The 27,472-nt window shown below is 56.1% G+C and overlaps 1 protein-coding gene across 4 annotated transcripts; it reads right to left on the minus strand.

The window, feature by feature from the left end:
- Positions 1-6,214: 6,214 nt before the first annotated feature.
- Positions 6,215-27,375, minus strand: SSC5D (scavenger receptor cysteine rich family member with 5 domains). Of its 4 annotated transcripts, none has more exons than XM_074369152.1 (13): positions 26,477-27,375; positions 26,007-26,033; positions 25,408-25,716; positions 24,606-24,725; positions 24,300-24,413; positions 23,634-23,942; positions 21,696-22,013; positions 21,328-21,453; positions 19,281-19,598; positions 17,584-18,150; positions 17,188-17,502; positions 16,858-17,025; positions 6,215-8,153 (listed from the first exon to the last, which is right to left on the minus strand). In XM_074369152.1, exons 1-13 carry the CDS (start codon positions 26,907-26,909, stop codon positions 6,298-6,300), a joined length of 4,980 nt encoding a protein of 1,659 aa, XP_074225253.1. In that variant the 5' UTR covers positions 26,910-27,375; the 3' UTR covers positions 6,215-6,297. The 4 variants fall into 4 exon arrangements, with proteins under 4 accessions (XP_074225253.1, XP_074225252.1, XP_074225255.1 ...); XM_074369151.1 differs by having other exon boundaries at positions 17,188-17,505; XM_074369154.1 differs by having other exon boundaries at positions 17,188-17,505; positions 26,007-26,207.
- Between the last annotated feature and the right edge of the window lie 97 nt (positions 27,376-27,472).

Below are 27,472 nucleotides of genomic sequence, written 5' to 3' on the forward strand. Positions count from 1 at the left end.
CACAGAGACAGAAAGAACGCAGAAGTGGTGCGCAGGGTGATGGTGGGAGATGCAGGCTGGGTGTGCGTGTGTGAGTGTGCCTGGGGGCGAGTGTCCATGCTGTGTCGGCACTGTTTGCACATATTTCTGCAGATACGCTTGAAAGCGTCCAGCTGGTTGTGGATGGGAACTGGAGTGTGTATTTCTATGTATTTGTTTGTCTGTGAGGGTCTGAATCCATGTGTGTGTACAAGTAATGGTGTGTGTGTGAGACAGAGAGAGAGACAGTGAGGGCTCGAACGTGTCTCACTGAATGTTAATGACAGGAGTGCGTTCATTTTGAGTGTCCCCGGGCATCTGAGCCCCCGTGTGCTCATGTAATTGTGTGACTGGGTGTATGTGGTGGGGGATGGAAGTCTGAGTGTATCTCACTCTGTGCAGACACCGGATCCCTGTTTGTGTGCCTGTGAGACCTTGAACCTGCATGGGGGGTGGTGTGTGTGTGTGTAGCTGGGATGACAAGTCCCACAGGCGTGGCTGCCAGTCACCAGCTGGGCCCCTCTCTCCTTCACACCTTCCCCCCTCTCGCCCTGGCCCCTTCTTGGCAGCAGCCCTGTTTGCAAACACTCTCTCTTCCTCTCTGTGCCCTCCTTGGCCACCCGCCCAGAGAAAGGCTACAACTCAGGGCTGGATCGTGTGTCCCTGGCCCCTGCATCACCCCTGCCACCAGGGCCCCTGCTGTGACCAACAAGGTGTTGCCTAGTGGAGGAAGGGGTGGCAGCATGTGTGGAGTGACCTCAAGGACCCTTTCAATCTAAGTTCAGTCCAGAGAATTGAAGACATGGGCTCCTGTCCTGGGCAATCCAGGTGAGCTTCCTGGAGTAGGGGGTCATTGGAGACAATGAGATGGTGGGTGCAGTAGGGGGGGCCTGAGCAGGACCTGCTGCTACCTTATCCGTGAATCTGAAATAGCCCAGGCAGCGAGGCCAAGAATGTGTCCCAAAAAAGCTGGAGGGGGCAGGGGCAGGGGTGCAGCTGGGTGAGAGAGGAGCAGAGCTGAATGAGGGCAGGGGGAGGCCACAAAGGGTGCTAACTGGTGGCAGCAGCTGGGGATTAACTGGGAGGTGATAATGACTCAGTGACTGGCCCCAGCAACAGGGCCGGAGAAAGGGCCCGAACGGGGCTAATTAAGTATTAGCTGCTTAATTACCTGACACACAGGACTAATCGTGATACTCCGCACCAGGGGAGCTGCTCATCCCACAAGCAGCTCCCAGCAGGCGGCTCCTGCTGATGGCACTGGAGGGGGTCCCTAAGATGCTCCCACTTCAAGGGTGCATGCAGGGGGCACAGAGCAGCCATGGTGCCTGCCTGAGCTCACACAGCAGGTGGGGCAGAGGGAGGATTCGAACCCAAGTCAGCTCCTGTCCAAGGTCCACGCTCTGAAGCCGCAGGCGTATCCCACTGCCCTCAGGACCTGCGGGCGGGGCCTTGAGGGGACGGGGCAGGGGCACAAGCACATGTGTGTGAGCATGGGTGTGCGTGTGACAGAGCAAGGATGAGTGTGAGTGTGTTACTCTTTGCAGGTGGGGACGTGGCAGGGCATGAGTGTGACAGTGTGAGTGCGAGCAACGTTTGGGAAGGGCGGGTAGTTGTACATGTGGGAGTGAGTGTGGGAGACTGTGAGTGCAGGTGAGAGCTGTGTGGGCGTGTGGTTGTGTGCCGGTGAAGTGGCCGTCCCCTCCTTGTTGGAGACCAGAATTGGGGCACCTATATGGTGACGATAGAAAAGGAAAGTTGAAATGCCTTCAGATCCAGGCAGTGGCTATAATGGAAAGACAGAGAGTCACACGTGCTGGTGAGGAGGTGGAGGGGTCAGAGCCCTCTCCCAGGGCTGGTGGGATATAAAAAGTGGGGCAGCCGCTTTGGAGGACTGAAATGTTAAACATGGAGTTACCGTATGGCCTGGCAGTTCCACTCCTAGGTATATGCCCACGAGAAATAAAACCATGCATCCACCCAAATGTCCACGGCAACATGATTCACAATAGCCAACAGGTGGAAATGACCCAAGTGTCCACTGACAAAGAGACAAAAGAAATGCAGTCTCTTCCGACAGTGGAGTATTACTTAGCCACGAAAAGGAAGGACTCACTGACAAGCGCTGCATTATGGATGAACCTCAAAATCACGATGCAAAGCGGGGCCAGCCGCAGAAGACGATCTGCTGTAGGAGTCCATTTATGTGAGATGTCCAGAACAGGCAAATCCACGGAGGAAGAGAGATTAATGATTGCCCGGGGAAATGGGGAGTGACTGCTAATGAGTACAGGTTTTCTTTTAGAGGGTGGTGATGGTGATGGAAACATTCTAAAATTAGATTTGCTGAGTGTTGCAGAATTCTCTGATGGTATTAAAAATCATCGAATGGTATGTGTAAAAAGGGTGAATTTTATGGCATGTCAATTTTATCTTCATGAGGGTGTATAAAAAAACCAACAAACCAAACAAAAACAACAACAGCAAAACAAAAAACCCACAGGCATTTCTGAGGTTCTCATGCTGAGACCCTGATTGTGTTCCTTCCCGTCTCTGAGCATCTGAGTTCCTATTAAAAAGAGAAGGAAAAGGGAAAAGCCCTGCCCTTTTTCTGATAGCACTGCATGCAGGACCTACTCACCACCAGGACCCGCACACTTCTCTCCCCATTGGACAGAAGACACTGTTGAGGCCCCTACTCTCCAAAGATCCTCAAGACAAACAGTGGCAGAGTCTGGATTCAAACCCAGCTCTCGCCTGATTCCGAAGTCTTTGTTCTGTACCGCCAGCTCAGCCCCTCAGAGTGTACCTGGGCCCATGATCACCAAGGAAGTTCTGGCTACCCACCTCCCCTCTGTGGGGGAACCCCAAGTGTGCAAGCAGGACCAGTTACAAAATTTGTAGGTGTCCAGTGCAAAATGCAAACTTGGAATTTCTTGTTAAAAAAAAAATTTTCCCTCCCTGCACCACCCCCATGTGCTATTGAATGTCACACTCCCTGGGCACCAGGATAATCTTGACCCTCAAGGGGGTGAGGAGTCGTGGAGGCTGCCCGAGGGTGGACAGCCGGGAATCTGGCCGCCAGAACCTATTGGGGAAGCACCCAGAGCATGCTCCATTGTCCCATCAACTTCAAAATACAGAATCATCAACTGCAAAATACAACATCCAAAATCACGAAGCACCGTCAGTATGGCTACTGACCACAGAGCACCAGACCCATGGCGCTGCACCCAAACCACAGCCTGCTTGTGGGGAAGAGTTCACCCGGGACCCAGAAGGGGGCTGGCCTGACAAGGCTGCTCAGAGACGGCATCCTTTGCAGTGGACATTCTTAGTTCTGCTCCTGTGCAGCTATGCATCACTCCCGCCCCTCCCCACCACCTCCCCGACCCCTGACCTTGTTAAAATGCAGATTCCAATCCAGCAAGCCTGGGGTGGCACCAGAAATTCTGCTTTTCTAACCGGCTCTTGGGTGAGGCCGATGCTTCTGGTCCATGGGTCACACCTGGAGGTGCAAGGTTTTGTGAGAACACGATTTTACAGTACTGCTCTCGAATTCTAGCTAAACTCTTACTGACGCTAAACACTGGTCCACTTGACTCTTGGAGGTTTTCTGTATGGTCGGTCACATTGCCCGTGGGAAATAGATCAGTGCCCTCCTTTCCACCCTTTATCTGATTAAGGAGCTTCCCTCTGCTCCTACTTAGCAAAGTGTGTGCGCGTGCGCGTGTGTATGTGTTGTGAACGTGTTTGTAAACCATGAATGGGGGTTAATTTTGTCAAACGTTTTTTCTGTGGCAAGCTTGCTAGGCCTCTGTAGCTACTGTTCTGGGCTTGTTGCAAGCTGGCAGGCACAAGATTGGGCTCAGATGTCCCGTGGGAGGTGTCCAACGTCAGGACCAGCCGTTGGTGGGGGCTGGCTGCCCATCCTGGCCACGGGCCCAGGGGCCAGATGTTTGGGCTTAGCTGCCTGGCCAAGTGGGGATAGAGTAACCGGATAATTAAGCACCCGCTTCTTTGGGGCTGGCAGAAGGTGGCAGAGGGTGGAGGGACCTTGGGCCCGAGTGCCCGATAGCCCCCCCTCAACCTTGGCTTGCAGAGGCCAGAAGCCTGAAACCCCAGTGGGGCACTCTGTGGTGACTCAGAGCTGGGCTTCACCTGCTCCCTCCTGGAAATGGAAAAGGAGACCTCTTGCCTCCAAGTTGGGGTGCCATCCTCGGAGCCCTGATTACCCAGGACGGCAAGGGGAGTGCAGGCACAGCCTTCCCCAGGTTACCAGTCAGCAGTTATTTAAGTCTTAGGGCTTAATGGGACCTGGGGACAGGGTTCCCAGCATGCTCCTCTGCCTGCTGGCAGGGGAAGGCAGTTCATCTATCAAGACCCCCAGACAATATCCCTCCCCACCCCCAGCAAGTAACTAGACCCCACTGGCCTTTGCCGGACTGCGGGGGCGCCAGCTCCGTGACCTTCCAGGGCCTCTGAGCCGGGCTCCAGTCTGGGGGGAGGGGGAGGAGGGAACAGCTTCCTGCTGCCTGACTCTGCAGGAGTCCGAACAGGACTTGTGGGTCTTCCAAGACAGCCCCCAGCTTGCAGGCTGAGGCCCAGAGAGAGGAGGGGTCTACCTCAGCGAGGGGTCGTCATGGAAGTCCCAAGCTGGAACCCCAGGCCAAGCTTGGAGCCGGGGAATCTGCCTTGTGTTATTCTGAGTCCCGCAGTTCTGCTCTGTGGCCTTAGGCAAGGGGCTTGCCCTCTCTGAGCCTCAAGGCCTTTTCTGAAACAGGGATCAAGTTCCTCCCTCCACGGGCTATACCGAGGGTGGGATGTGGTGCATTAAGAGTCCACACTGGGCCGGGCACAGAGAAGCAGAGTTAGGAGAGGTCACGGTCACTCTTGTTAACTGAGCACTGGGGCCACACATGGGCCAAGGGGGCCTGGGCTCCTTACCTGTGTGAACTCGTCTAATCCTCGCAACCACCCCAGGAGGCAGGGACAATCACTAACCCCATTGTGCAGGTGGAAAAGCTGAGGCTCAGAGAAAGGAAATTAACTGCTAGAGTCCCACAGCCAGAACATGGTCTCGAATCCAGGATCATCTGACTTGGGCATGTAATTTCTTACGAGCAAGGGCTCTGGGTCAGACAGGCCTGGGTACCAGTCATGACACTACTACGTGTTCCCTGAGTGACCAAGTGTCTCTGTGCCTCAGTGCCCTGGTCTGTAAAATGGGGACACACACAATAACAACGATCACATAATAAGCACTCGAGAGCCAGGCCTGGCCCAAGCACTTCTGCATCCGTGTTAACCCGTCAGCGCACCACCGCAGCTGCCACAGGAGGTGTGTGCTACTGTTATTCCCACTTTTAGAGTTGGGGAGACTCCAGACCAAGAAGGGAAGTCACTGGCACAGGGTCATGCCCTCAGGGGCTCAAACTCAGGCACTTAGGCCCCAAAGCTCACTCCCTCTGCTGAGCTGTGTTGACCATATGCTCCTTGGCAGGTGTTCGTGAAGGTAAAGTAACATCATGCACACAAAGCCCTCAGAACAGAGCCTGGCCCGGAGGAGGTGCCCGACAAATATTAGTCATTACTATGATTATTACGTGCTCGTCCATCAGAAGGTATTAACGAGTGTGCACTCCGGGTCAGGCTCTGTTCCACGAGCTGGGCAGGCATGCATCTGTGAACAAGACAGACTGCTGCCCTTGTGGAGCTTCATCATTGCCATCATCACCTCCATCATGATGATCACCATCATCACCACCATCATCTCCATCATCACCAAGAGCATCTTCACCATCAACACCATCATCTCCATCACCATCATCTCCATCATCACCATCACCATGACCATCTTCATCACCATCTTCTCCATCATCACCATGAGCATCTTCATCACCATTATCACCATCATTCCATCATCACTATGACCACTTCTCCATCATCACCATCATGATTATCATTACTATGGTCTTCATCACCATGATCTTCATGACCATCATCATCACCATGATTACCACTGTTATCATCATAATGATCATCACCATCATCACTTTTATCCTCATCATAATATCACCATTATCATCTTCACCATCATCCTCACCATCATCATCGCCATCTTGCATGGTGACTGTGGTATTCACAAATAGATCAATCTCAAGACTCCATCTGCCCCAGTCCTCCAGAAACATCATTCATGTTTTGTTTTTAATTAGATACTTTGGTTTTCCTTTGTTGGTTTGGGAGTGTCTTAAGTCTCTCAAATCTCAGGTAGGGTCACACATCTCCCCTCAGAGGCCTCTCCTCCTCCTCTGGGGTGGTAGTGGTTGGTGCAGATGTGGTGGGGGGCCAGGCCACCTCTGCCAGTCTCTTCACAACCTCACTCAGATGCCCCAGACCCTGGGCAGCCTCCACCAGCTGGGCCAACCCCAGTCCCAGGGCTTGGCGCTCCTGCTGGTCCCGCTCCAGGGCCTGGGTCAGCCTCTGCAGCTGGCCACCCACATCCCTCACAGCGGCCACCAGCTCTACCAAGGCAGGTGGCTCACAAGCCATGACCCTTACAGGTGGCACTGGGGCCACACATGGGCCAAGGGGGCCTGGGCTCTGGCCAGGAGTTGGCCCTAGGGTGAGGTGGTCAGGAGGAGGTTGATCCAAGGGGTGAGCAATAGGGGGCAGATGCGGGTCAGGGGTCACAGTGAGGTCAGAGGCTGAGTGTGGAGTATGAGTAGGTGGAGACGTTAGTTTGGGGCTCTGGTTTCTAGGTTGAGTGAAGTTCTCAGTGGACAGTGTGTCCATGCTTGGGACTGGAGAGGGCCTGGAGGGGCTGGGCTCTGACGCTGGAGAGGGCTCTGGGCTCCATATCTCGGATGTGGAGGGGAGAGGAGCCCCTGTGAAGGTCAATTGGGGGTGCAGGCTGGGCTTGACTGTTGGTGCCAGAGAGGGAGAGGGAAGTTCTGTTCCCAAGGAAGTTAGAAGGGACTTGGTAGTGATCACAGGGGTTGAGGTGGGGTCAGGAGTCATGGTGGGGTAAGTAGTGGTGGCAAAATGAGGGGCTGTGGCAGGGTAAGGGGTTGTGGTGGGTCGAGGGGTTGTGGTGGAGTGAGGGGTTGTGGCAGAGTGAGGGGTTGTGGCAGAATGAAGGGTTGTGGCAGGGCGAGACGTCGTTGTGGGCTCAGGGGTTGTGATGGGGTGAGGGACTGTGCTGGGGTGAGCAGTGGTGATGGGATGAGGGGTGGGGGGAGGGGAAGGGGTGGTGGTGGGGTGAGAGGTCATGGTGGAGTGAGGGGTTGTGGTGGGGTGAGAGGTCGTGGTGGGGTAAAGGGTTGTGGTGGGGTGAGAGGTCGTGGTGGGGTAAGGGGTCATGGTGGGGTGAGAGGTCGTGGTGGGGTAAGCAGTTGTGGTGGGGTGAGAGGTCGTGGTGGGGTAAGGGGTCATGGTGGGGTGAGAGGTCGTGGTGGGGTAAGCAGTTGTGGTGGGGTGAGAGGTCGTGGTGGGGTAAAGGGTGGCAGTGGGGTGAGAGGTCGTGGTGGGGTAAGCAGTTGTGGTGGGGTGAGAGGTCGTGGTGGGGTAAAGGGTGGCAGTGGGGTGAGAGGTAGTGGCAGCGTGAGAGGTTATGGTGGCTGTGGGGTCAGGGCTTGTGGAGGGGTCTGGGGAACTGGGAGGTTCTGGGACTGTGCTGGGGTATGGAGTTGTGTCCCAGCCTGGGGTTGTGTGAGATTCCGGTGATAGCTCTGAGGTAGGAGAAAGGCGGGTCACCGCTGCCGGTACAGAGGGGTCAGAGGTCAGTTCTTTGGGAGGGGTGGGCGGTAGGGTGGGTGGAAGCCCAGGGGTCAGCGCTGGAACTACGGTGGCATCGGGGGTGGACAAGATAAGGCCAGGGGTTGTCAAGGTGTGGTGAGAGTTCACCCAGGAGGCCGATTCTGGGCTGGGTGGCAAGGTGGCAGGAAGGTCAGAGGTCACCTCCGGTGTTGAAACGGTGGCGGCGGGGATGAACTGCGGCGTGGAGTCAGAAGTCAGCAGAGGGCCCGGGGGCCCCGACGAGGCGGGGGGAGCTGAGGAAGGGGCGGGGGGCACCGTCCTGGCCACAGTGGGCCATTGCAGGCGGCGCTCCATACACGGCTTCCTTGCGGAACCTGGAGGAAGAAAGACGGACGGCCGAGGTCAGTCTGCCCCGCCCACTCTGAGGCCCGGCCCGCCCTCCAGGGACGGACTGACCAATGAGAAGGCAGAGAGCCTCGTGATGTCACGGGTCGCCGGCAGACTTCGCCCGGCCCTAGTGCCCCACCTCCCCGTCTCCAACGATGTCTCCAGGCGCCACCTGGCGTCCTCCCCTCTGGGGGAGATGCGGAGATGGGCGGGCTGGGGAGCGGGGGACGTTGGCGGGGTACCCTAGGATGCAGGAGGAAGTGCAAACGTGGTGGGGGTGCAGGATGGTGGGGGAGGAAGCAGGAGAGGGTATGGGGAATGTAGGGGTGTGGAGGGGTACCTGGTGCAGGAGGGGGCCCGATGGGCCGAGATGGGTGAAGGAAGAGAAAGACGGTAGCAGATGCTGGAGGCGCAGAAGCATGAGGGGGAATGCAGGAGGTCTCAGAAAGGTCATCTCGGGAATCAAGACAAATAATTTTATGCCTTTTTTTGTTTTTGCCTTTTTGTTTGTTTGGGGGGGGGTAGGTAATTAAGTTTATTTATTTAGTGGAGGTACTGGGGATTGAACCCAGGACCTCCTGCATGCTCAGCATGAGCTCTACCACTGAGCTATTACCCTCCTCCCAGAATACATTTCTACTGGGGCTTTCCAGGGTGAAAGCTGGGTCACCACTGGGAAATTTGGAGTCAACTTCTCCAGCCCACCACACAAACACCCTGACCCCCTCACCTCAGCTACATGCCTCACCTGTGTCCCCATGGGATCTTGGAGCTAGAGAGGGATGGCCTGGGCTCCTGGTGGTGCCAGTGGTGGCACAGGGTCCAGGTATGCCTGCAGTGGGGGTCCCCTTGGCCAGGACCCCTCCTAAAGGCATGTCCCCACATCCAGGAAGGCTCATAACCATCCTTGTCACCTTGAGAGATATGAGAACTGAGTCTCACCTCTCTTGGTTTTGACCCTCTGTTCCTGCTGGGCCCCCGCTCCAGCCTCACCCTGACTCAACTGGACCATCACCCCAATCTTCTCCCTGACCTCACAGGCACCTTGGTGATTCAGTGGGATTCTCTCAGCTACCAGTTACAGGAGTTGGGACTAAACTAGCTTATATAATAAGGACAGTTATTATTTCAATTTCCTGAGGTCCCTGACCTGCTCATTCTGTATTTTTTGCAAGAGGGGAAAAATCCTATAATAAACTACCTGGAACATTTCTGTAACATGATCTATCCTATGCTTTTTTGGCTTAATACACTTCGATAATCTCTGCATTGCAACAATTTTATATGACATATAAATTTACTATATATGCCATTTTGTACAGGGAGAATAAAAAGATGATTCCTCTTCTAGCTTGACTGGCCCAAAGACTTATTTTAACAACAGTTTTGTTGAACTATAATTCACATACCTTACAATTCACCTACTTAAAATGTGCAGTTCAGTGGTTTTTAGTACATTCATGAAGTTGTACAGACATGGAAGATGGGACATTCCTCATCTTCCTTCATAAACTGCCCCTGCCCATCTCCCCAGAATCACCTTACCACATCTTCTCCCAAACAACGTGCTGTCCACACCTGCTTCTCAAGCTTGTCCGCACCTCTGAGCCTTTGTCTGTGCCGTCTCCTCTACCTGGAATTCCCTCCCCCTCTATTTTTCTAGCCAAGCGAGCATATTAAGACGTTTTCCCACTCTGCATGGAAAACCAGGCAGAAGAATGGTGTCCGCGATGCCAGGCATGTCAGCCGTGGTCACTGTGAACTCTGCCGCCAGCCATTCCAGTGGCAGAAACCCCTGCTCTGCCACCTGCTAACATGCTCACGCTAACAGAACAAGAGTCTGTTTCCACCCTGATGCCCAGCATTGCGGAGACCTCGGCTGTGGTTTCCTGTTAGTCACCATTCTTAATTAAATACCTTTCCCATGCCTGTTAAATACCCTAAGAGGAAAGCTAGGAAATCCTGCCAATGGCCATACACACTAGGAATTTTAAAAACCATCAGCAGTGATAATTTAAAAATGGACAAAAAAAAAAAAAAGGTTGGGGGAAAACCCATTAGCAATGAATCACTAAAGATTTTTTCCCCAAGACCAAGACGCTGGGTTTAGGAGGACTCTGTCAAGAACACAGATTGCAGCTGTCATCTTGGTAAAATGTCGGCCCGTCAAGTGCAGGCATGCTCCTTGGGTCTGCGTGTACTTGAAATGCCCTCTAAGGTATGGCCACATGCTCATGGTCCATTAGTCTGTGATCGATTCAAGTTTTTCATTAAAGTATACATTGCAAAAAGCAGCAGCACTGCAGTGGCAGGCCCTGTGAGGCCAAACCGCCCTTGCCCTTGGTCGGGGAGCCGCTGCCTGGCATTCAGTTTACAGTGCCCAGACATGTCTTTTCATTTCAGCCGCACACGTGGGACTCCCTGCTGCTATACTGTCACCGCATGCCTCAGCTTCCTACAGCTAGGGAGATGGCGCGAATACCTGCACACGGCACACCCCTCTCAGCGCCTGCTTTCTGGCTCAGTCCCTGCCTGAGCAAGTCACCCAACTTCTCCATGACTCTGTTTCCTCATCTTTAAAATGGGTAGCACGGTGGGGTCGCAGGGCTGGCAGGTGATGAGCAGTTTTTTTTAATTAAATACATATAAGTCTAGTTCCTTCTTTTTAACTTTGTATAATATTCTAGGATATGAATATACAACCGCCGATTTATCTATGCCCACGCCGACGGGCAGTTTTGCTGTTACAAATATGGCTGCTGTGAATTCTTCATGAGTGAGAATTCCTCAGCACCTGATTGTGGAGTTGCTTTGTGGAAGGCAGATGTATCTCCCTAGATATTGTCAGACTGCCCTCCCAAGTAGGTGCAGAGTCTCACATCCACCTTTATCCTACATCCTTGCTGCTGTCTGACATTTTAATTTTTAGTAATCTCACGGGGAGCGGGTGGGTGAAGAAGCTGCAGCTTCGCTACGGATGACGACATTGAAGTCCAGAGAGGGCAAGGAATCTTCCCAAGGTCACACAACTAAGGAGCAGCATTTGGGCTTCAGACCTGGCAGATCTACCTGGTTCTAAATGGGGATCTCTTTCCCTCTGAGTACAAATCTCCTGGCCTTACTCCACTCCTTCCCTGGTTTTATTCATCCTTTGGGATTTGATTCAAAGACCTCTCCCCTCTCCGCTTTGAAGAGGCCACGCCCAGCTCTATGCTTCCTGGGTTCTTCAGGCCTAATTCTGTCACGGGCTCCTTCCCAGTCTCTGTGACTGGAGTGGTTAAGACGGTGAATGCTGGAGTTCAAATCTAAGCTCTTGCCCTTTGCTGTCCTGACCTCTCTGTACCTCAAATTCTCTGTAAAATGAGGTTAAGGACAGTCCTTATCTCATAACACTCCACAGGAAGTGAGTTAAACTATGTGATGCACTTCAAATATTAGCAATTATTATTGTTATTGTTATTTTTTTATCATGCAACCTCTAAATTTAATCTGGCACTTAATCTTGGATGCCCTCCCCTCTGCGCAGCTATAACCTACAGCGATATGCCACACCCATGAGTCATCCCACGTTCCCCGCTGCATGTGGGAACTCCATTCGACATAGCTATCTGCAGAGCCTCATGCATTCCCGCAGCTGCAAACTCCATCCTGTAAACTTATGTCTTCGGCCCAGGCGCTCCTCGGAGCTCCAGGATTGCACATCCAGTGTCTCCGCCTGGGTTTGTCAAACACATCACCAATGAAGCTTCTAATATCCCCATTCTAGATCCTGTGGACACACCCTGCAGTGTTCCCTGGTCCATCCCCCACCTCCTTTTCCTCAACTTATCACTCGAACCCATCAGCTCAACCCCCAGAATATAGTTTGAACAAGCACACCTGTCTCAATCTCCACTGCCACCTCTCCATGGACCTCCTGGTCTCCCTGCATTCACTCTTCTGTTTTTTTAATGAAGGTGCTGGAGATTGAACCCAGGACCCCAGGCATGCTAAGCACGTGCTCTATCACTGAACTACACCCTCCCTGCACACACTCTTGCTCCTACACCCATTCCCCTGGCAACATCCTGAGGGACTCCTTTGAAAGTGCACATGTGATCATGACCTTCCTAGCTTCAAATGCTCCACCAAGGGCTTGTGAACACAGAATAAAACCCAGACTCTGGCCTCACCTCCTATCACTCTCACCCTGCCTGGCTCACTCCACTCCAGCGATGCTGGCATCCTTATTGTCCTCCGAAAGTCCCACCACAGGGCCTTTGCGTGTGCACCCCGTCTCCCTGGAATGCTCCTTTAGCCCCCTCACAGGGGACATCTTTACAATGGACCAAAGACCTCATCTCCTGCCCTCATCCCCATCAACCACTCCAGTCCCACTGACCTTGCTGCTGTTTCTAGAACCAGTTAAGCACACACCCCCACCTCAGGGCCTTTGCGCATGCTGTTCCCTCCCTATGGACCACTCTCCTAACAGATATTTGCATGGCTTCCTCCCTCTCCTTCCTGAGTCTGTCACTTAAATGGCACTTTCTTAGTAAGTCATCTCTTGACTCTCATATTTTAAGTTACAACTCAGCCCCTCCCTTTTCCCCTCCCTTGCTCTGCTCCACTGCTATGTTCCCTGGGGTTGGTTAATGTCTGCATCTCCAACTTCCATCATCCAGGAAGCCTCAAGAAATGTTGCTTCAGGGGGAGGGTATAGCTCAGTGGTAGAGTGCCTGCTTAGCATGCACAAGGTCCTGGGTTCAATCCCCAGTACCTCCATTAAAAAAATAAATAAACCTAATTACCTCCCCGTCACAAAATAGGAAAAAAAGTGTTGCTTCAGTGAACCAAAGAATTCAAACTTCATAAGCTTCCAGCTTCATCTTCTGTACACTCCCTCTCAACTCTTTCGTTTGTCTTGGGGTGGGGGTAATTAGGTTTCTTTGTTTATTTACTTATTTTTGATAGAGGTACTGGGGATTGAACCTCATGCATGCTAAGCACCCACTCTACCACTGAGCTATACCCTCCCCCAACTCTCTTGACTTACATGGTGAACTCTTACTCCTTTGTTTGTTCATTCACTCAACAAACATGTAAAAAAAGTCTCCACTATGTCTCTACAACACAGATCCCATGGTAGACAGAACAATGCTCCCTAAAGATGTCCATACCCTAATTCCCAGAACCTGTGGCTATGTTACCTGATGTGGCAAAAGGGACTTTGCAGATGTCATTAAGGGTCCAGACCCTTACGTGAAGAGATTACCCTGTATTAATCTGAGTGGACTGAATCTAATCACACAAATCCTCAAAATTAGAGAATCTTTCCCAGCTAGAGTGACAGAAGATATAAAAAGCAAAAAAAAAAAAAAAAAAAAAAAAATACCAGAGAGCTGCAATGTTGCTGGCTTTGAAGATGGAGGAAGGGGCCACACAGTGAGGAATGCAGGGGCTCTAGAAGCTGGAAAAGACAAGGGAACAGATTCTCCTGTGGAGCCTCAGAAGGAACACAGCCCCGCTGACACCTTAATTTTAGCCAGTGAGACTCCTGTAGGACTCCTGATCTCCAGAACTGCAAAATAGTAAGCTCCTACTGTCTTAAGCCTCTAATGTGCAGTCATGTGTTATGGCAGCAAAAGAAACTGACACAGCTAAACACAAGAGAGCTAAGTGTCTGCAGAGATGACGTGCCTTAGATGGGCAATGCAGTTTTCTCAACTCCAGCCTTTGCTCCTCGGAGAATCCCCTTCATCCTGGCATCTGCTGGTGGAAACGATACCATCTCCTCTACAAGGTTTTTCCTGATTGCTTCACTAGAAATAATCACTCCATCCCTGGGATGATGCAGCTGTTGCTCGTTTACAGTAAATAACTCTTAACAACCAACATTTTGCGGTTTTAAATGATTTCACACACGTTGGGCTCACTGGATTAGGACCTGAGGTCATTCAGCTACTTCTAATCCCAGTGGGGCCACAACTGGTACCCAGGGAGCTGGACTCCAGAACTCACGCTGTTAATTACTCACGCTGTTAATTACTTCAGCAATTCAGTCATCTTTCCCAACCCAATGAGCAAATCGTGTGTGAAATCGTTTAAAATGGATCTAACTCGTGGCTCCTGAGTTGAAGTTTAACTTCTCTGAGCCTCATTTTTCCCACCGGAAACACAGGGTCAACACCAGGATCTACCATCCAGTTGGTGGAATCATACGTTCCTGGCACTCCTTGACTCTTTCAGAGACCCTGGAGCTCTTGTTTTTTTTTCAAAGGAGAGTACTTTTTCAAGGTCACCTTGCTAATGAAGACAGGAATTCAGATCTGTCGTTTCTTTCCCGCGTGCCCTGCCCTGCCCCTCCCTACAAGTCGTCTCTTTCTTGATCTATTAAGGCACCTAATTTAGGGCCATGTTGGGGGAGGTAATCAAGTTTATTAATTTTTTTTCAGTTGAGGTACTGGGGATTGAACCCAGGACCTCGTGCATGCTAAGCAGGCACTCTACCACTGAGCTATACCTTCCCTGACCAAGTCTTCCCATTATTAAGGTTGTTCATGCGACTCCTGAGATTTCCATCGCGCAGTCTGTCGTTCTGCACTTATTTGTGTTCATGTACCGCCTCTCCCCCACCGGGAAGAGGGGCTCCCGGAGGGCGGGACCTGGCCGTCCTCAGCGGTGCGAGCGCCCAGCGTCTGACCGTCTCCGCCACGAGGGGGCGCTACGGGATAGGGAGGCGGCGCCGGGTCGCCGAGAACAAAGGCTCTGGAATCCCGGCCACACGTGCAGTGTGCTGCACCACCTCTGGAAACTGAGCCCTAACTCACAACTTCGGTCGCCCCCACCGCAAACCGCAGAGACCCCAAGGCCTCTCCACCCCGCCCCTCCCCGCCAGGACGAAGCCAGACCGAAAACAGACACCGCCCTGCGGGACCGCAGTGCACTTCACCCGCCTTTATGACCGGGGTGTGCATCAGCCAGCCAATCAGGAGGCGCAGCGCGTCTGTGACGTCACATGCGGAGTGACGTCTGCCCTTCCACCCTCTCCCCGAAGCCCGCAGAGTGCGCATGCGTGCTGAGCGTGCGGAAAAGGCGGGAAACGGCGCGCGCGAGAGGCGGGGTCCAACCGGGGGGCCGAAAGGGGCGAGCGGAGGGGCGCGGGGCGACCCACGCGGCCCCGAGGCGTAGGGGAGGATGGAGGGAACACACGGGGAGGGAGAGGGCTGAGAAGCACAGTTGGTGCGATAGGCGGAGGAGGAACAGAACCTGCGACGCCTGGGGGAGGGGGCGACCGCCGCACGGGGAAGGGGTCGGGAGAACCCGGGAGGAAGCCTCCATGCAGACGTGGAGGGAGGCAGGGAGAGAGCGAGGGGGAGACAGGAGAGGGGATGGCGCGATGGAGACTCAGAGGATGAAGAAAGGGAGAGAGGAGAGCCGAGCCTGGGCGGGGGTCGAGTGGGAAACAGCGGGGAGGGCGCGGCAGCGAGAGTGAAAGAAAAAGGAGGATGCGGAGGGGAGATAGAGAAGCGGGCCGTGAAAACCAGTGGGAAGTAGGGGAGATGGCAGTGGGGACTTGGTAAGGAGAGAAAAAATCAGAAATTTGGTGAGACTGATGAGCCAAAGAGACGAGCGGGGGGAGACAGCGAAAGAGAAAGAGCTGAAAAGATGAAAACAGTAAGAAATAGAGAAGATGCGAGTGAGAAACTGAAACTAGAAAAAGTGGAAGACATAGAAGAGATGAAGAGAAACTGACCAAGAAAAATAGAAATAGAGGAGGGGGTGAGAAACGGAAAATGAAAGAAAAAAAGAACCAGACGCGGAGGGGGAAAGGCAAAACGTCGACCGTGGAAAAACACAGAGAAATAGAATTGATGGGGCTGTGAACTTGACAAGGAGAGAAAAAAAAAAAAAAAGAGCAAGATGGTGAGAAAGAAACTGACGGTGAAAAAAACAGATGAGGGTGAGACTTGAAAGGAAAAAAGAATGTGAGGTGGGATCAGCGGTGGATCAAGACAGACCCTGAGTAGGGATGGACTAGAGATCACACAGATACACACACATACAGACATACACACATATACACAAACGCACATGCACATGCACATGCACACGTACATACACATACACGGGCAGAGAAACCGGCAACGTGGGGCTGAGTTGGGTCAAGGTGGCAGAGATGGGAGGAGAGAAACAGGTGACAGTGAGACAGAGGGGGACAGAGCTGTGGGGCCAGAGGCTGCCCCCACTGGCCAGAGGAAGGAGGTCAGGCTGGGAACAGAACCCTCCATCCAGATGTCCCCACCGGGCCTCTGAGCCATAGCCCAACCCAGATCAGAGCGTGCTCTGGGAGAATGGGTCTGTGGTGACAGGGTGGGCCTCAGCCATAGGGTCTGGAGGGATTTCCATCAAGGCTGTGGACTGAGGGGCACGGGCTCCAGTCGGTTTTTCTGGAGGGTGGGTGCTGGGCTCCGCTGAGCTGGGTCTGTTTTCAAACAGTGGTGGGGAAGGGGGTCTCTTCTCGGCTCTGGAGGACAGTGTTTGGTTGAGCCCAAGGAGGGAATGTTTTTAGGATCTCCAGAGCTGAGGAAAACCCGTCTGGGGTCTCTGAGACCCAGGCCTGCTCATTTAGGAGGGTCTTTCTGGAAGCCCGGCAGGGAGGTGCACAGAGGTTTCCAGAGGCCCCCTCCCCACCCCAGCTATGCCCCTCACCTGTGCCAGGAAGGCGCCTCGTTGCTGGGGAGGGGACCCCTGGGCGCCCGGTGGTGCCCCGGGAGAGAATGTGTCCAGGCATCCCTGCGGTGGTGGTCCTCTTGGCCAGGTCCTCTCCCGACGTGGGGTCCCAGGTCCATGGTGGGTAATCCTCCTCGTCTGTGTAGCCTTGGGAGAAAGTGGGGAAGGGGAGAGCCCGGTCCCGTCTCAGGTCCTTGCCGCTGCTCCAGACTCCCCCTCTGGAACCTCCTGTAGCGGCTCTGGGTCCCCACTCCCTTGCCACCCTGACCTCATGCCCTCGGCTGCCCTGCTGAGCCCCGCCTGGCGTACCAGTGCAAGTGAGCCCCACGTCCTCCTCGTGGTCACAGTTATGCTGTCCCCACGGCCTTGCGGGGCAGTCGCTCAGCGAGGTCTCGCTTCCCTTGCAGCCCAGGTCATCCAGCCAGATGGGCCCGGTCCCAGGGCCATAGTGGGTTTTGCCCACTCGGGGCCGGACTCTCCCACAGCCCAGCTCCCAGCAGGCCACGGTGCCATCCCGCAGGTCCCAGTTGTCATCGCATACGGTGCCCCAGCGTCCAGCATGCCACACCTCCAGCCGGCCAGCACACCGGTTGGGCCCATCAGCCAGACGAACTCGGAACAGGCCTACTGGTAGAAGGCCCAGGTCAGGAGGGGCCAGCGGGGGTCAGGAGGGTCAGCCTCACTCTTCTCCCTCCTTCCACTCACCTGATCCCCCAGTGGGGGAGGGGGCTGGGTCTTTGGATGACTCTGGAGAACCTTCTGGGATCCTGGCCGATGGCTCCACGGTGGCCTCAGAGGTCATTTCTTGGGGGCCTTGAGTGGTCGGTGTTGCCACAGTCTTAAAGGTCCGTTCCCGGGGGGCCCGGGGAGTCCGAGTCACAGGAGTGTGTGAGGTCAGCATGTGAGAGGTCTCAGTGGTCAGCCTTGTGGTAAACTCAGAGGTTGGTCTCCGAGAGGCCTCCATGGTCCGGGCGGTAGTGGTCCTCAAGGTCAGTTCTAGGGGACTCCGAGTGCCCTGGACCCTGGAGTGTTTAGTGGTCGGCATCACGGGAGGCTGAGTGGCTGGTCTCTTTGCAGTCTTGGTCACCCACTTCTTTGTGCTCTTGGGCATTTTCCCTGGGGCCTTGGTGGTTTTCTCCAGCACACTGGGGGTCAGTCTGGCAGGGGGCTTGGTGGCCAGCTCCCCTGGGAGCCAGGCATCCGGGTCTCTACCCAGGCCAGGGATCCAGCTCCAACTGAAGGGGTCTGAGATGGAGTCCAGGCCGGGGGTTCCTGGAAGACAGGCGGGGAGGACAGGGACGATGGCAGACACTGTGATGCCAAGAGTTAACGATGCAGTGCGTGGGTTAGCCTTGTCCAAAGAAAGGTTTGGCCCTCTGCCCTGGCTACTGGGGAGGGGGGCTCTCCAAGCCCTTGGAATGCCCTGCCTGGAACAGTGTTTCCTGGGGGGCGGGACCACCCTGATAACCTTTGCTAACAATGTGACGTATGGGCTGCCAGCGTGCAGCCAGCCACATCTCAGGACGGAGCGCCTATAAACACTCTGACGCCAAGGCCAGGAGGGCTTCCCTGGTCGGCAGCACTTCACGTGTGTTGCCACACGTCATTGCTGGGGAGGTAAGTGCTGTCTGCGTGGCTGCCCTGGAAGCCCTGAGAGGGTCACTCCTGGACCCCGCGCCCAGCTCCTCTTCCCTCGGCTGATTTAATCTGTGTCCTTTCACTGCAGTAAACTGTGCTTCTGAGTTGGACAGCTTTTCTGATTTTTGTAAGTCCTTCTAGAAAACTGTGGAAGCTAAGGGTGTTGTTGGTACCCTCCCAGATGGTCACATGTCAGGTGCGTTTGCAACGATTTGCTGGTGCATCTTTCCCTCGGTGAAATGTAAGTGTCAAAGGCGAGGGCTGGGCCCATTGCATTCTGAGGACCAGGCTTCAGCTCGGTGTCCGGCATTCGATAAATAATGGCGAATGAACAGCGCAAGCCGTTCCTGAGCTTATTTCAGCTGGCTCTCCCTCACGCTGGCTTCTCGCCATCTCCTTGTGCCCCTGTGCCTGCCTCCTCTCAGCTTGGGGTGGACACAGCTCCTCTCTAAGTAGGAGACCTCCTTGATTCTTGTGGGGAGCAGGAGGAGGAGAAAGAATCCTGGCTATGCCACTTAGCTGCTGTGTGACCTTGGGTGAGTTACATAACCTCTCTGTGCCTTAGCATCTTCGTCAGTAAAACGGGCATAACAGCTACCAATTTGGACTTACTGTGAGGTGTGAATGTGATCACGTGCAAAAACAGCCAGCCCAAGGCAGGGGCTTAGGAGGTGGGTACTCAATCAATGTTAGTGCCAATGTTTGTTCCTGTTCCCTCCTCCAGGAAGCCCTCCCGGAGCCATTGGTGGCCAGGGCCTCCTTACCAGTGCAGGTGATTCCAACGTCCTCATTATGAGCACAGTTGTGCTTCCCCCAGGGGGCGGCGGGACAGTTGGCGAGGGATGCCTCAGTCCCTGTGCATCTGACGTCATCCAGCCAGATGGGGCCGGCGCCCCAGCCAAAGCGGCCAGCAGCAGGGTCTGGCTGCCGAGGCCCCCCGCAGCCCAGCTCCCGGCAGACCACGGCCGTGTCCCGCAGGTCCCAGCTGTCGTCACACACGGTCCCCCAGCGCCCGGCATGCCACACCTCCAGCCGGCCTGAGCACCTGCTGGGCCCGGCCACCAGGCGCAGTCGGGGGGACCCTGGGGTGGAAGACACCCAAAGAGTGAGAGTCAGGGAGGCCATCGGGCTCTGAGTCTTTGTCCACCCTCCCTCCACCTTCTTTCTATGCACCCACCCTTCCTCCCCAGCAGGAAGCACTCATCCAGGCCAGTGTCTGCGTCAGGCACAGGGCCACGGAGTCAGGGATCAAGGGCGGTTCCTTGAAAAAGCTCAACACAGAATCACCATACGATCCGGAAACCCCACTCCTATGGAGATGCCCACAAGAAAGTGGATATGGGCACTCAGTCAGGTACCCGTACACCCACGTCCACGGCAGCGTCATTCCCAACAGGCCAAAGGCGGGAGCTGCCCAAGTGTCCGTCGATGGACAAGTGGATAAGCAAAGTGTAGTCCATCTATACAGTGGAACGCTATTCAGACGTGAAAAAAATTCTGCCATGTGCTACAATATGGATGAACTTGGAGGACATGATGCTCAAGGAGATAAGCCAGACACAAAAGGACAAACACTGCGGGATTCCACTTATACATAAAGTACCTAATCAGATGCAGAGAGACAGAAGACTGGTGTGTGCCAGGGGCTGGGAGGATGGGGGACAGGTAGTGAGTGCTAATGGGTCTAGCGTATGTTTGGGATGACGAAAAAATTCTGGAGGTGGTGGTGGTGATGCTTACACAGCACTGTAGAATGTATTCTATACGACTGAACTGTATGCTTAAAAATGGTTAAAATGGTCAATTTTCTGTGCATATGTTACTACAATTTGGAAAAAAAAAAAAGAAAGTGTGCTCTGGAACAAATTGGCTGCACTCTCAAGTCCCGGCTCTCCCACTTTTGAGCTGTGTAGTCTCATGTCTAACGTGGAAACCAGACGGTACCTATGGCATGAGTGGCTGGGAGCGTTGCCTGGCGATGCCGTCCACAGGGGGCTTGGAACAGCACTGGTCACGTGAGCCAGTGAGTGCTGAGTATATGGCAGTTGCTTTATTATTATTATTCAGAAAAGGGGGAAGGAGGCCTCTGGTAATGGTGATCAAGTTCCTGCTTTTTTCAGCCTTTTCCAGCCTTGAGGAGATAGCTGTATGCATGGTGGCTTTGTATCTGCTGTACCTGATGCTCTGACATCTTGGGGCCTTGCTGCTCTGAAGGGACTGCTAACCCCCAGACATAGGAAACTACGGGACTGGGAGTGTGCCCTTCAGATGCAACCTGACCCACCCAGAGCCCACGCCCGCCCCCCCACCTGGGGGCAGGTTACGCTCCAGAGCCAGCCGGAATGATTCAGACCAGCCCATCCTAGGCCTGCCCACCCTGCCGTGTCCAGTCCTCCCCAGAGAAGCCGCACTCAAGGCTTTGCCCACGTTCACCCATCAGTGCCTCCACTTCCTGAGGGACCCTTGTGCTTTTTCATGTGGCCCTGTGCCGTGTGGCATGCTGTGTCCCCTCCTCTTGGGGACGGTGAGAAACCAACTACCTCTCCAATGACACTCGTCTCCTCATCTGCTGGCCTCCCCCTACCTGACTGATAATGAAGCCTGTGTTTTAAAAGAACAGCCATCGCTGACCCAGTGCCTTCCAGATTTGTGAGAGCAAAGCATTAAGCCCAGCAGGGGCCCTTCTGAGTGTGGGCTATCTCCCACCCTCCACCCTCCCCTACCCCCAGACAGTCTGAGCAGGGAGGGAGGGCATCTGGGGGCAGGAAATAGAAGCCAAGGCCCATATCTGGGGGAGCAGAAGGAACTCACCAGCTTCCGGCCCAGGTTCCTGAGGGGCAGCAGGGGAGGCAGGTGGAGGAGAAATGCCTGCTGTCCGAGGGGCCTGGCTCGCCGTGGGGGGCAGGGCCGTGGGAGGGACGTATCCGGGAGGCATACCTGGGCCGGAAGAGGTGATCAGCACCCACTGCTGGGCTGTAGGCGGCTCCCCACACCGCGTGGCCTAGGACCCCAATGTAGGGGAGGGTTCAGGGGCAAGCACGACATGGGGCGGGTGGGCAGTCGGGATGGGGGAGTGTGGGACACGCGGGGTATAATCAGGAAAATACACGAGCCCCCCCAGTTCTTGCCCTCCTCTTGAGATCCCCCAACGCCCAACCTCTCTGGCCTCTCCCCCTCACCATCACACACAGCCCCGGCGTCTTCCCGGTGATGACAGTCGTGCTGGCCCCAGGGCCTCGCCGGACAGTACCGCAAGGCTGTCTCGTTTCCCCGACAGCGAAGATCATCCAGGAGGATGGGTCCAGCCCCCTCCCCAAAGAAGGCGCCTCCGGGGGCGGCCAGCGCCCCCCCGCAGCCCAGCTCCCGGCAGGCCACAGCAGCGTCCCGCAGGTCCCAGGCGTCATCACACACTGTCCCCCAGCGCCCGGCGTGCCACACCTCCAGCCGGCCAGCACACCCATGGGGGCCATCGGCCAGACGCAGCCGAGGGGCCGGGCCTGGATGTGGGGAGGGGGAGAGAGCAGAGAGGGAAGACCGTGATGGATGAGCCGGCACCTAGGTGCATGCAGGGACCCAGGATGGGTGAGAAGGCACGGCTACATGGGGTCCTGCGTCATGCCTGAGATGGTGCTGGAGTCGGCCCTCCACCTTCAGTTTGCAAAGGACGAAAAGGCTCCGGGATGGTTAGTCATTCACCTAGAGTCCAACTCGGGTCTATCCACACCCCCTACCTCCCAACATCGTCCCTGCCTCCCCAGGGACAACACTGGTCTTGACCCGCCCCCCTAACTCCCCAGGTGGTTCCCCACTCCCCAGCTGCCTTCCCCAGGCCAGTAAAGCAGGGCTTCTGAGCCTCAGCACCACTGACATCAGGGGTCAGATCATTCTCTGCTGTGGGGGCCGTGCTGTATGCAGTGGGATGTCCAGCAGTGTCCCTGGGCCCCAGAAGCACCCCCACTCCCCCCACAGTTGTGATGACCAGAAATGTCCCCAAACATTGCTGATGTCCCCTGGGGAGCAGGGTGGGGAATCGCCCCGAGGTTGAGAACCACTAGTCTAGATACCAAACTCTAGTTGGTCTGGGAGTACAATTCCATTGGGTCCTTTTAGGGTGAGAGCTGGGTCACCTTTGGGGAGTGTGGAGTCTGTCTCTCTAGCCCCCATTCTGGGGGGGTGGTGCAAAATCACCCCCATTGGTGTTTTAGAGAAGAGGACAGGCCAGAGAGGCTGAGATACTTCTGGCCTAAATCTCCCCGCTTTAAGAGGGAGCTCCCTCTCTGGGCTGCCCTGAGGAGCAAAGATGGTAAGAAACCCACAGTTCCTTACCATCCTGTTTCCCTCAGTGGGGTTCACTTCTTCCCCACAACAACTTGACCTCCTCTGGAGCCTCCACTCACCTCCCAGAAACTGGGCATCCAGAGATGCCACTTCCGTCCTCACAAGCTCTCCACAATATAACAGCACGTGGAGGGGTCACCCTTACTGCCTCCAGTCCACCGACCTGAGCCCCAACCTGTGTGCCCCTGGTCTCTGTCCCCCCACTCCCTGCATACCAGATACCCAGATCCATCTGTGCTGCGGGACAGACCCGGCGGGTCAGGTTCTAGGCCATTTGCTTTACATCTCAGTCTGCATCTGGGAAGGTGAGGCGAGCCCGTCCAAGCAGGGGTGAGGCTTAGAGCCGGCTCCCGACTGCCACTTAGCATGGCGCAAGGTCTCAGGTGGAAATCCTCACCCTCTCTCCACTCCTGTCCACTGACTTAGGCATCTCCTGCACCCCTGACTGGGGGTGCATCTCCTGTCAGCCTGCAGCCCCTGAAATGTCCCAACCCACACCTGTGGGCCATCCCTGCCCCGTGCGGGCTGTGTCCTACAGCACCCGAACAGAAAGTCATGAGAGCCAGGACAGGGTCTCAGGTGTGTGCTGTGTCTGTCTCCAGCAGGGGCTGGTGCTTAATGAATAGGTGTGGAAGGGAGGGAAGAAGGGAGGAGGGGAGGGAGAGAAGGAGGGAAGGGGGTTGGAGAGCTCCTTAAAGCAGGTGTTGTGATGTCAGGGAGTGGGGAGTGGGGCTTGGCCCTTGCGGGAGGGGGTCTGGGGAGGCAGGGGACAGACATACCGGTACAGACCAGCCCTGCATCCTCTGTGTGGTCACAGTTGCTCCGGCCCCAGGGGCTTCGGGGACAGTCCCGCAAGGCCTGCTCTCCGCCTCCGCACCCCACGTCGTCCATCCACACGGGCCCTGAACCCGGGCCGAATCGGGCCCCTCCGGGGGCAGCTAGAGCACCCCCACAGCCCAGTTCCCGGCAGGCCACAGCAGCATCCCGCAGGTCCCAGCCGTCGTCACACACGGTCCCCCAGCGTCCGCCGTGCCACACCTCCAGGCGGCCCGAGCACCCATGGGGGCCGGAGACCAGGCGCAGCCGCTCTGGGGGGACAGCAGGGAGAGAGGGGGACGGTGAGGGGACTCGTGTGAGGCAGCTGAGGCCATGCAGATTACAGCACCCTCGTTCTCAATCTGGGGAAACTGAGCCCCGGAGTGGGCAGAGGCCTAAGATCGGCCGCCAGCAGCCATGGATACCGGGTCTCCTGACCAGGCAAGGTGCAGGGACATGATGGGGAGCCTGGGCCAGACTGAATCCCCGGGGATGTGGTGCATGCTGGAGCCCTGCTGGGGCCACAGGTTAAGAGGAGAGCACCCAGGGGGCAGTTCCCCAGTTTGGTCCAGTGGGACCTCGGGCCTCCCCGACCCAGATTTGCAGACGGGATGCCTGCGGGCACTTACCCTGGCGGGGGGCTCCAGCAGTCAGCAAAGGAGCCCTAGTGGACTTGGCCTGCTTGGGCGGCCGGGGGCTCTTCTTCCGGGAGCTGTTCTGGGGGGTCCCGGCTGGGCGGGGGGCTTGGCGAGGAAACAGCAGAGAGGGAGATCAGGGCTGCACCTCCTGGAGCTGCAGGTCAGCCCTGAGAGTCCACAAAGGTCTGAAGGGGGCCATGGCAGAGGCCCTTAGGAGTGTGTTGGAGATGGGCCTCTGTCTGCCCCTTCTCCCTCCCAGCTGCAGCAGGAGAGAGGGAACGGGCGGGGTGGGCTCACCATGCGTCACGGGGGGCTCCTCAGAGCCAGGGCTCAGCTCCCCAGACAGCCCCGGCCAGGGGTCCCCATCCAGGATGGAAGGTGTGTTGTCCTGGTCCCTGGAGTCGGCCACACGCTGACCTTCAGGAGACGTCACACTGATCCATTTTTTCAGGCCCATGGTCCTACCCCACCCCTCTCTGCATGGCTGAGTTTTAGCCTACCACGAGGAACGTGCCCAAGCCAGATAGGTTCCCTATCAACTCTTACCCTTCCCTTCCTTCGATGTAAAAACAGGAAGAATGCCTTTTGCTGATGCAAGGTTAACCACTCATGAGGAATAATGGTCATAAGACCCCCGGAGGGAGGAAAACCTCCAGTTCCCAACCGTGCAGACATGCTTCTCCCTTGGTAGTCAGATCTACCTCTAGCTGTGGCCTCTTTAATCTCCCTGCAACCCTTTCGGTGGAGTGAAGCCCGGCTGCAAATTAAGGCCTCCAGTCTGCCATCCTCTTGATCTTTCCTGCCTGTGAGTTCCCCAGAATAAACTTCCTAATTGCCTGCTTTGTTTTTTGGTTCAAAGTTCCTTCTCTGTTTGGAGAATTTTATTCAACATCTCCACAGTCCAACACCCAGATGCTATGGAGAGGGAAGGCCCTGAGTGAGGTGGGGGCTGGGCTCTCCAGGGCAGTGGTAAGTCCTGGCTTTGTAGGTGGTGTCAGGGGGTATGGACTTCTGGATTCTCAGAGTTACTGAGCTGAGGACTTGGGTCCCTGTGCCATCTCAGAAGGAGTGCCCCCAGAGGGGGTCAAGGGTCCCCTACCTGCACAGACGACGCCGGCGTCCTCCTCGTGGGAGCAGATGTGGGCCTTCCAGCCGCGGTGGGGGCAGAGGCCCAGCTGCCGCTCACTGCCCCGGCAAGCCAGCTCGCTCAGCCACACGGGCCCCACGCCCTCCCCGAAGAAGGCGCCTCCAGGGGCGGCCAGCGCCCCACCACAGCCCAGTTCCCGGCAGGCCACGGCGGCATCCCGCAGGTCCCAGCCGTCATCACACACGGTCCCCCAGCGCCCAGTGTGCCACACCTCCAGGCGACCAGCGCACCCATGGGGGCCATCGGCCAGACGCAGCCGCTCTGTGGGAACAGAGGAAAGGCTGTGACATCCTAGAGACCCTGGGGCAGGGGGTAGGCAGGGGCTGGGGGCTGTCCTGCAGGGCATGACTGGGAGCCCAACTCCTGGGTGCCCAGAAGAGCGGTGATGCCTCATAGGAAGCAGGAGGCTGGACACCCAGGTGGTTCTGGGGGATGTGGTGCCCGAGGTCATAGGTGGATGGGGGGGCCAGGGTCCCAGTGGAGGGTGAGGCTGGGCATGGGGTGGGCTTGGAGCTGAGCAAGGCCAGACAGAATTGTTCGGGGCCACTTACCAACAGCCTGGATCCCCATCAGAGCCACTGGAAGGGAGGTTGGAGGAGTGGGACAAAGTGAGGGCCTCACGCCTCTGCACCAGAAACCCTGCCCCTGGGAAGCAGAAGTCTGGGCCGAAGGCATGGCCAGGTTCAGGTCCTAGAGATGGGCGGGGCTCCAGATGCCACAGGTCAGGGCTGTGCGCTCCCCCAGGGGCCTGGCTAAAGGGCAAATGGGGGGTGCCCCCAACAGGGTCAGGGCTTCTGGTGGGGGCAGGTAGGTCCCTAGGGCTCCTAAAAGGGTAGGATGGGGTATGCCAGAGGCTGGGTCCCTGGGGAATTGGGGAATCAGGCAAGGAGAGCCAGATGTCCCGTATTCCCCAAGCGACAGGGACAGGGCCCCAAAAGTCTGAGTCTCTCAAGTGGATGAGCTCAGGGGTCAGAAGGTGGGGCCTAGGCCCCTGAGTCCCGGAGGAGAAGGGGTCACTCACCGAGGAGGCAGGCCAAGACCCTCATGTTTGCAGAGTCCGGGCAGGGATGGGGTGAAAGGGGACAGGAGCAGGAGAGAGGGGAGGAGGTGGTGGCCACTGTTGGGAGGGAGGGAGAGAAGGAGGGAGGGACTCGCCTGCGGAGGCGCCCAGGACCCGGACCCGCGGAGGAGCAGGCAGGGGCTGGACGCTTTGCCAGGAGGAAGAGAGGCTGCCGAGGAGGCAGCAGGGGACAGGAGGGGGGGCGGGGAGGGGGCTGGCCCTCGGCTGAGGCCTGGGGAGGAGGGCGGTGGCAGGCGGGAGGGAGGGTGTCCAACTGCAAACACCCACACGGGAGACGCTGGCCAGGCGTGCTGTACTTAGAGATGCTTAAGGGGCAGCAGGCTGCAGGGAAGGATCCAGACAGGGGTGTGCCTGGGGGGACAGCAGGGGCCATGGGTGGGGCGCCCACCCATCTGCCTCCTCTTTTGTCCAGCCAGGGAAGTGTGGTGGGACCACAGTACAGGGGATTGAGGGTAAATTCACATCAGCTCCTGGGGCTGGGGACCTAGCACATCTGGGATTCACGATGCAGCAAGAGGGCTTGCAGCCAGACACCAGGAAGGACTTCCTGGACTGGAAAAAGAGACTGAGAAACCCCTCTCTCCAACACCTCCCCCCCGCCCTGCAGATTTGTGCACAAAGTCCCCAGCCCCGTCTGAGGGACCGGTGGTTGAACTTGTGTGTCTCCTTAGGAAACGGGTCGGGGGTTGAAAGGACTAAGGGTCAAGGCTTGGGTGGAGGAGGGGTACTACACACACACACACACACACACACACTGCACTAAGCAGCTGTGAGGCGGAAAAAATTTGGTAATGGGGAGCGTGAGTCAGAGCTCTGGCAGGGAGCGGGGCTGCCGTGAGCTCATTGCCTCCCCTGCTCCCAGTCCAGAACCCCTACCGCTGACAATTAATGTCAACCCTGGGAAAGGAGGAGTCAGACAGAAGGAGGGGTTCCGAG

This window comes from Camelus bactrianus, chromosome 9 (genome assembly GCF_048773025.1).
Source record: "Camelus bactrianus isolate YW-2024 breed Bactrian camel chromosome 9, ASM4877302v1, whole genome shotgun sequence".
Classification (NCBI taxonomy): Eukaryota; Metazoa; Chordata; class Mammalia; order Artiodactyla; family Camelidae; genus Camelus; species Camelus bactrianus.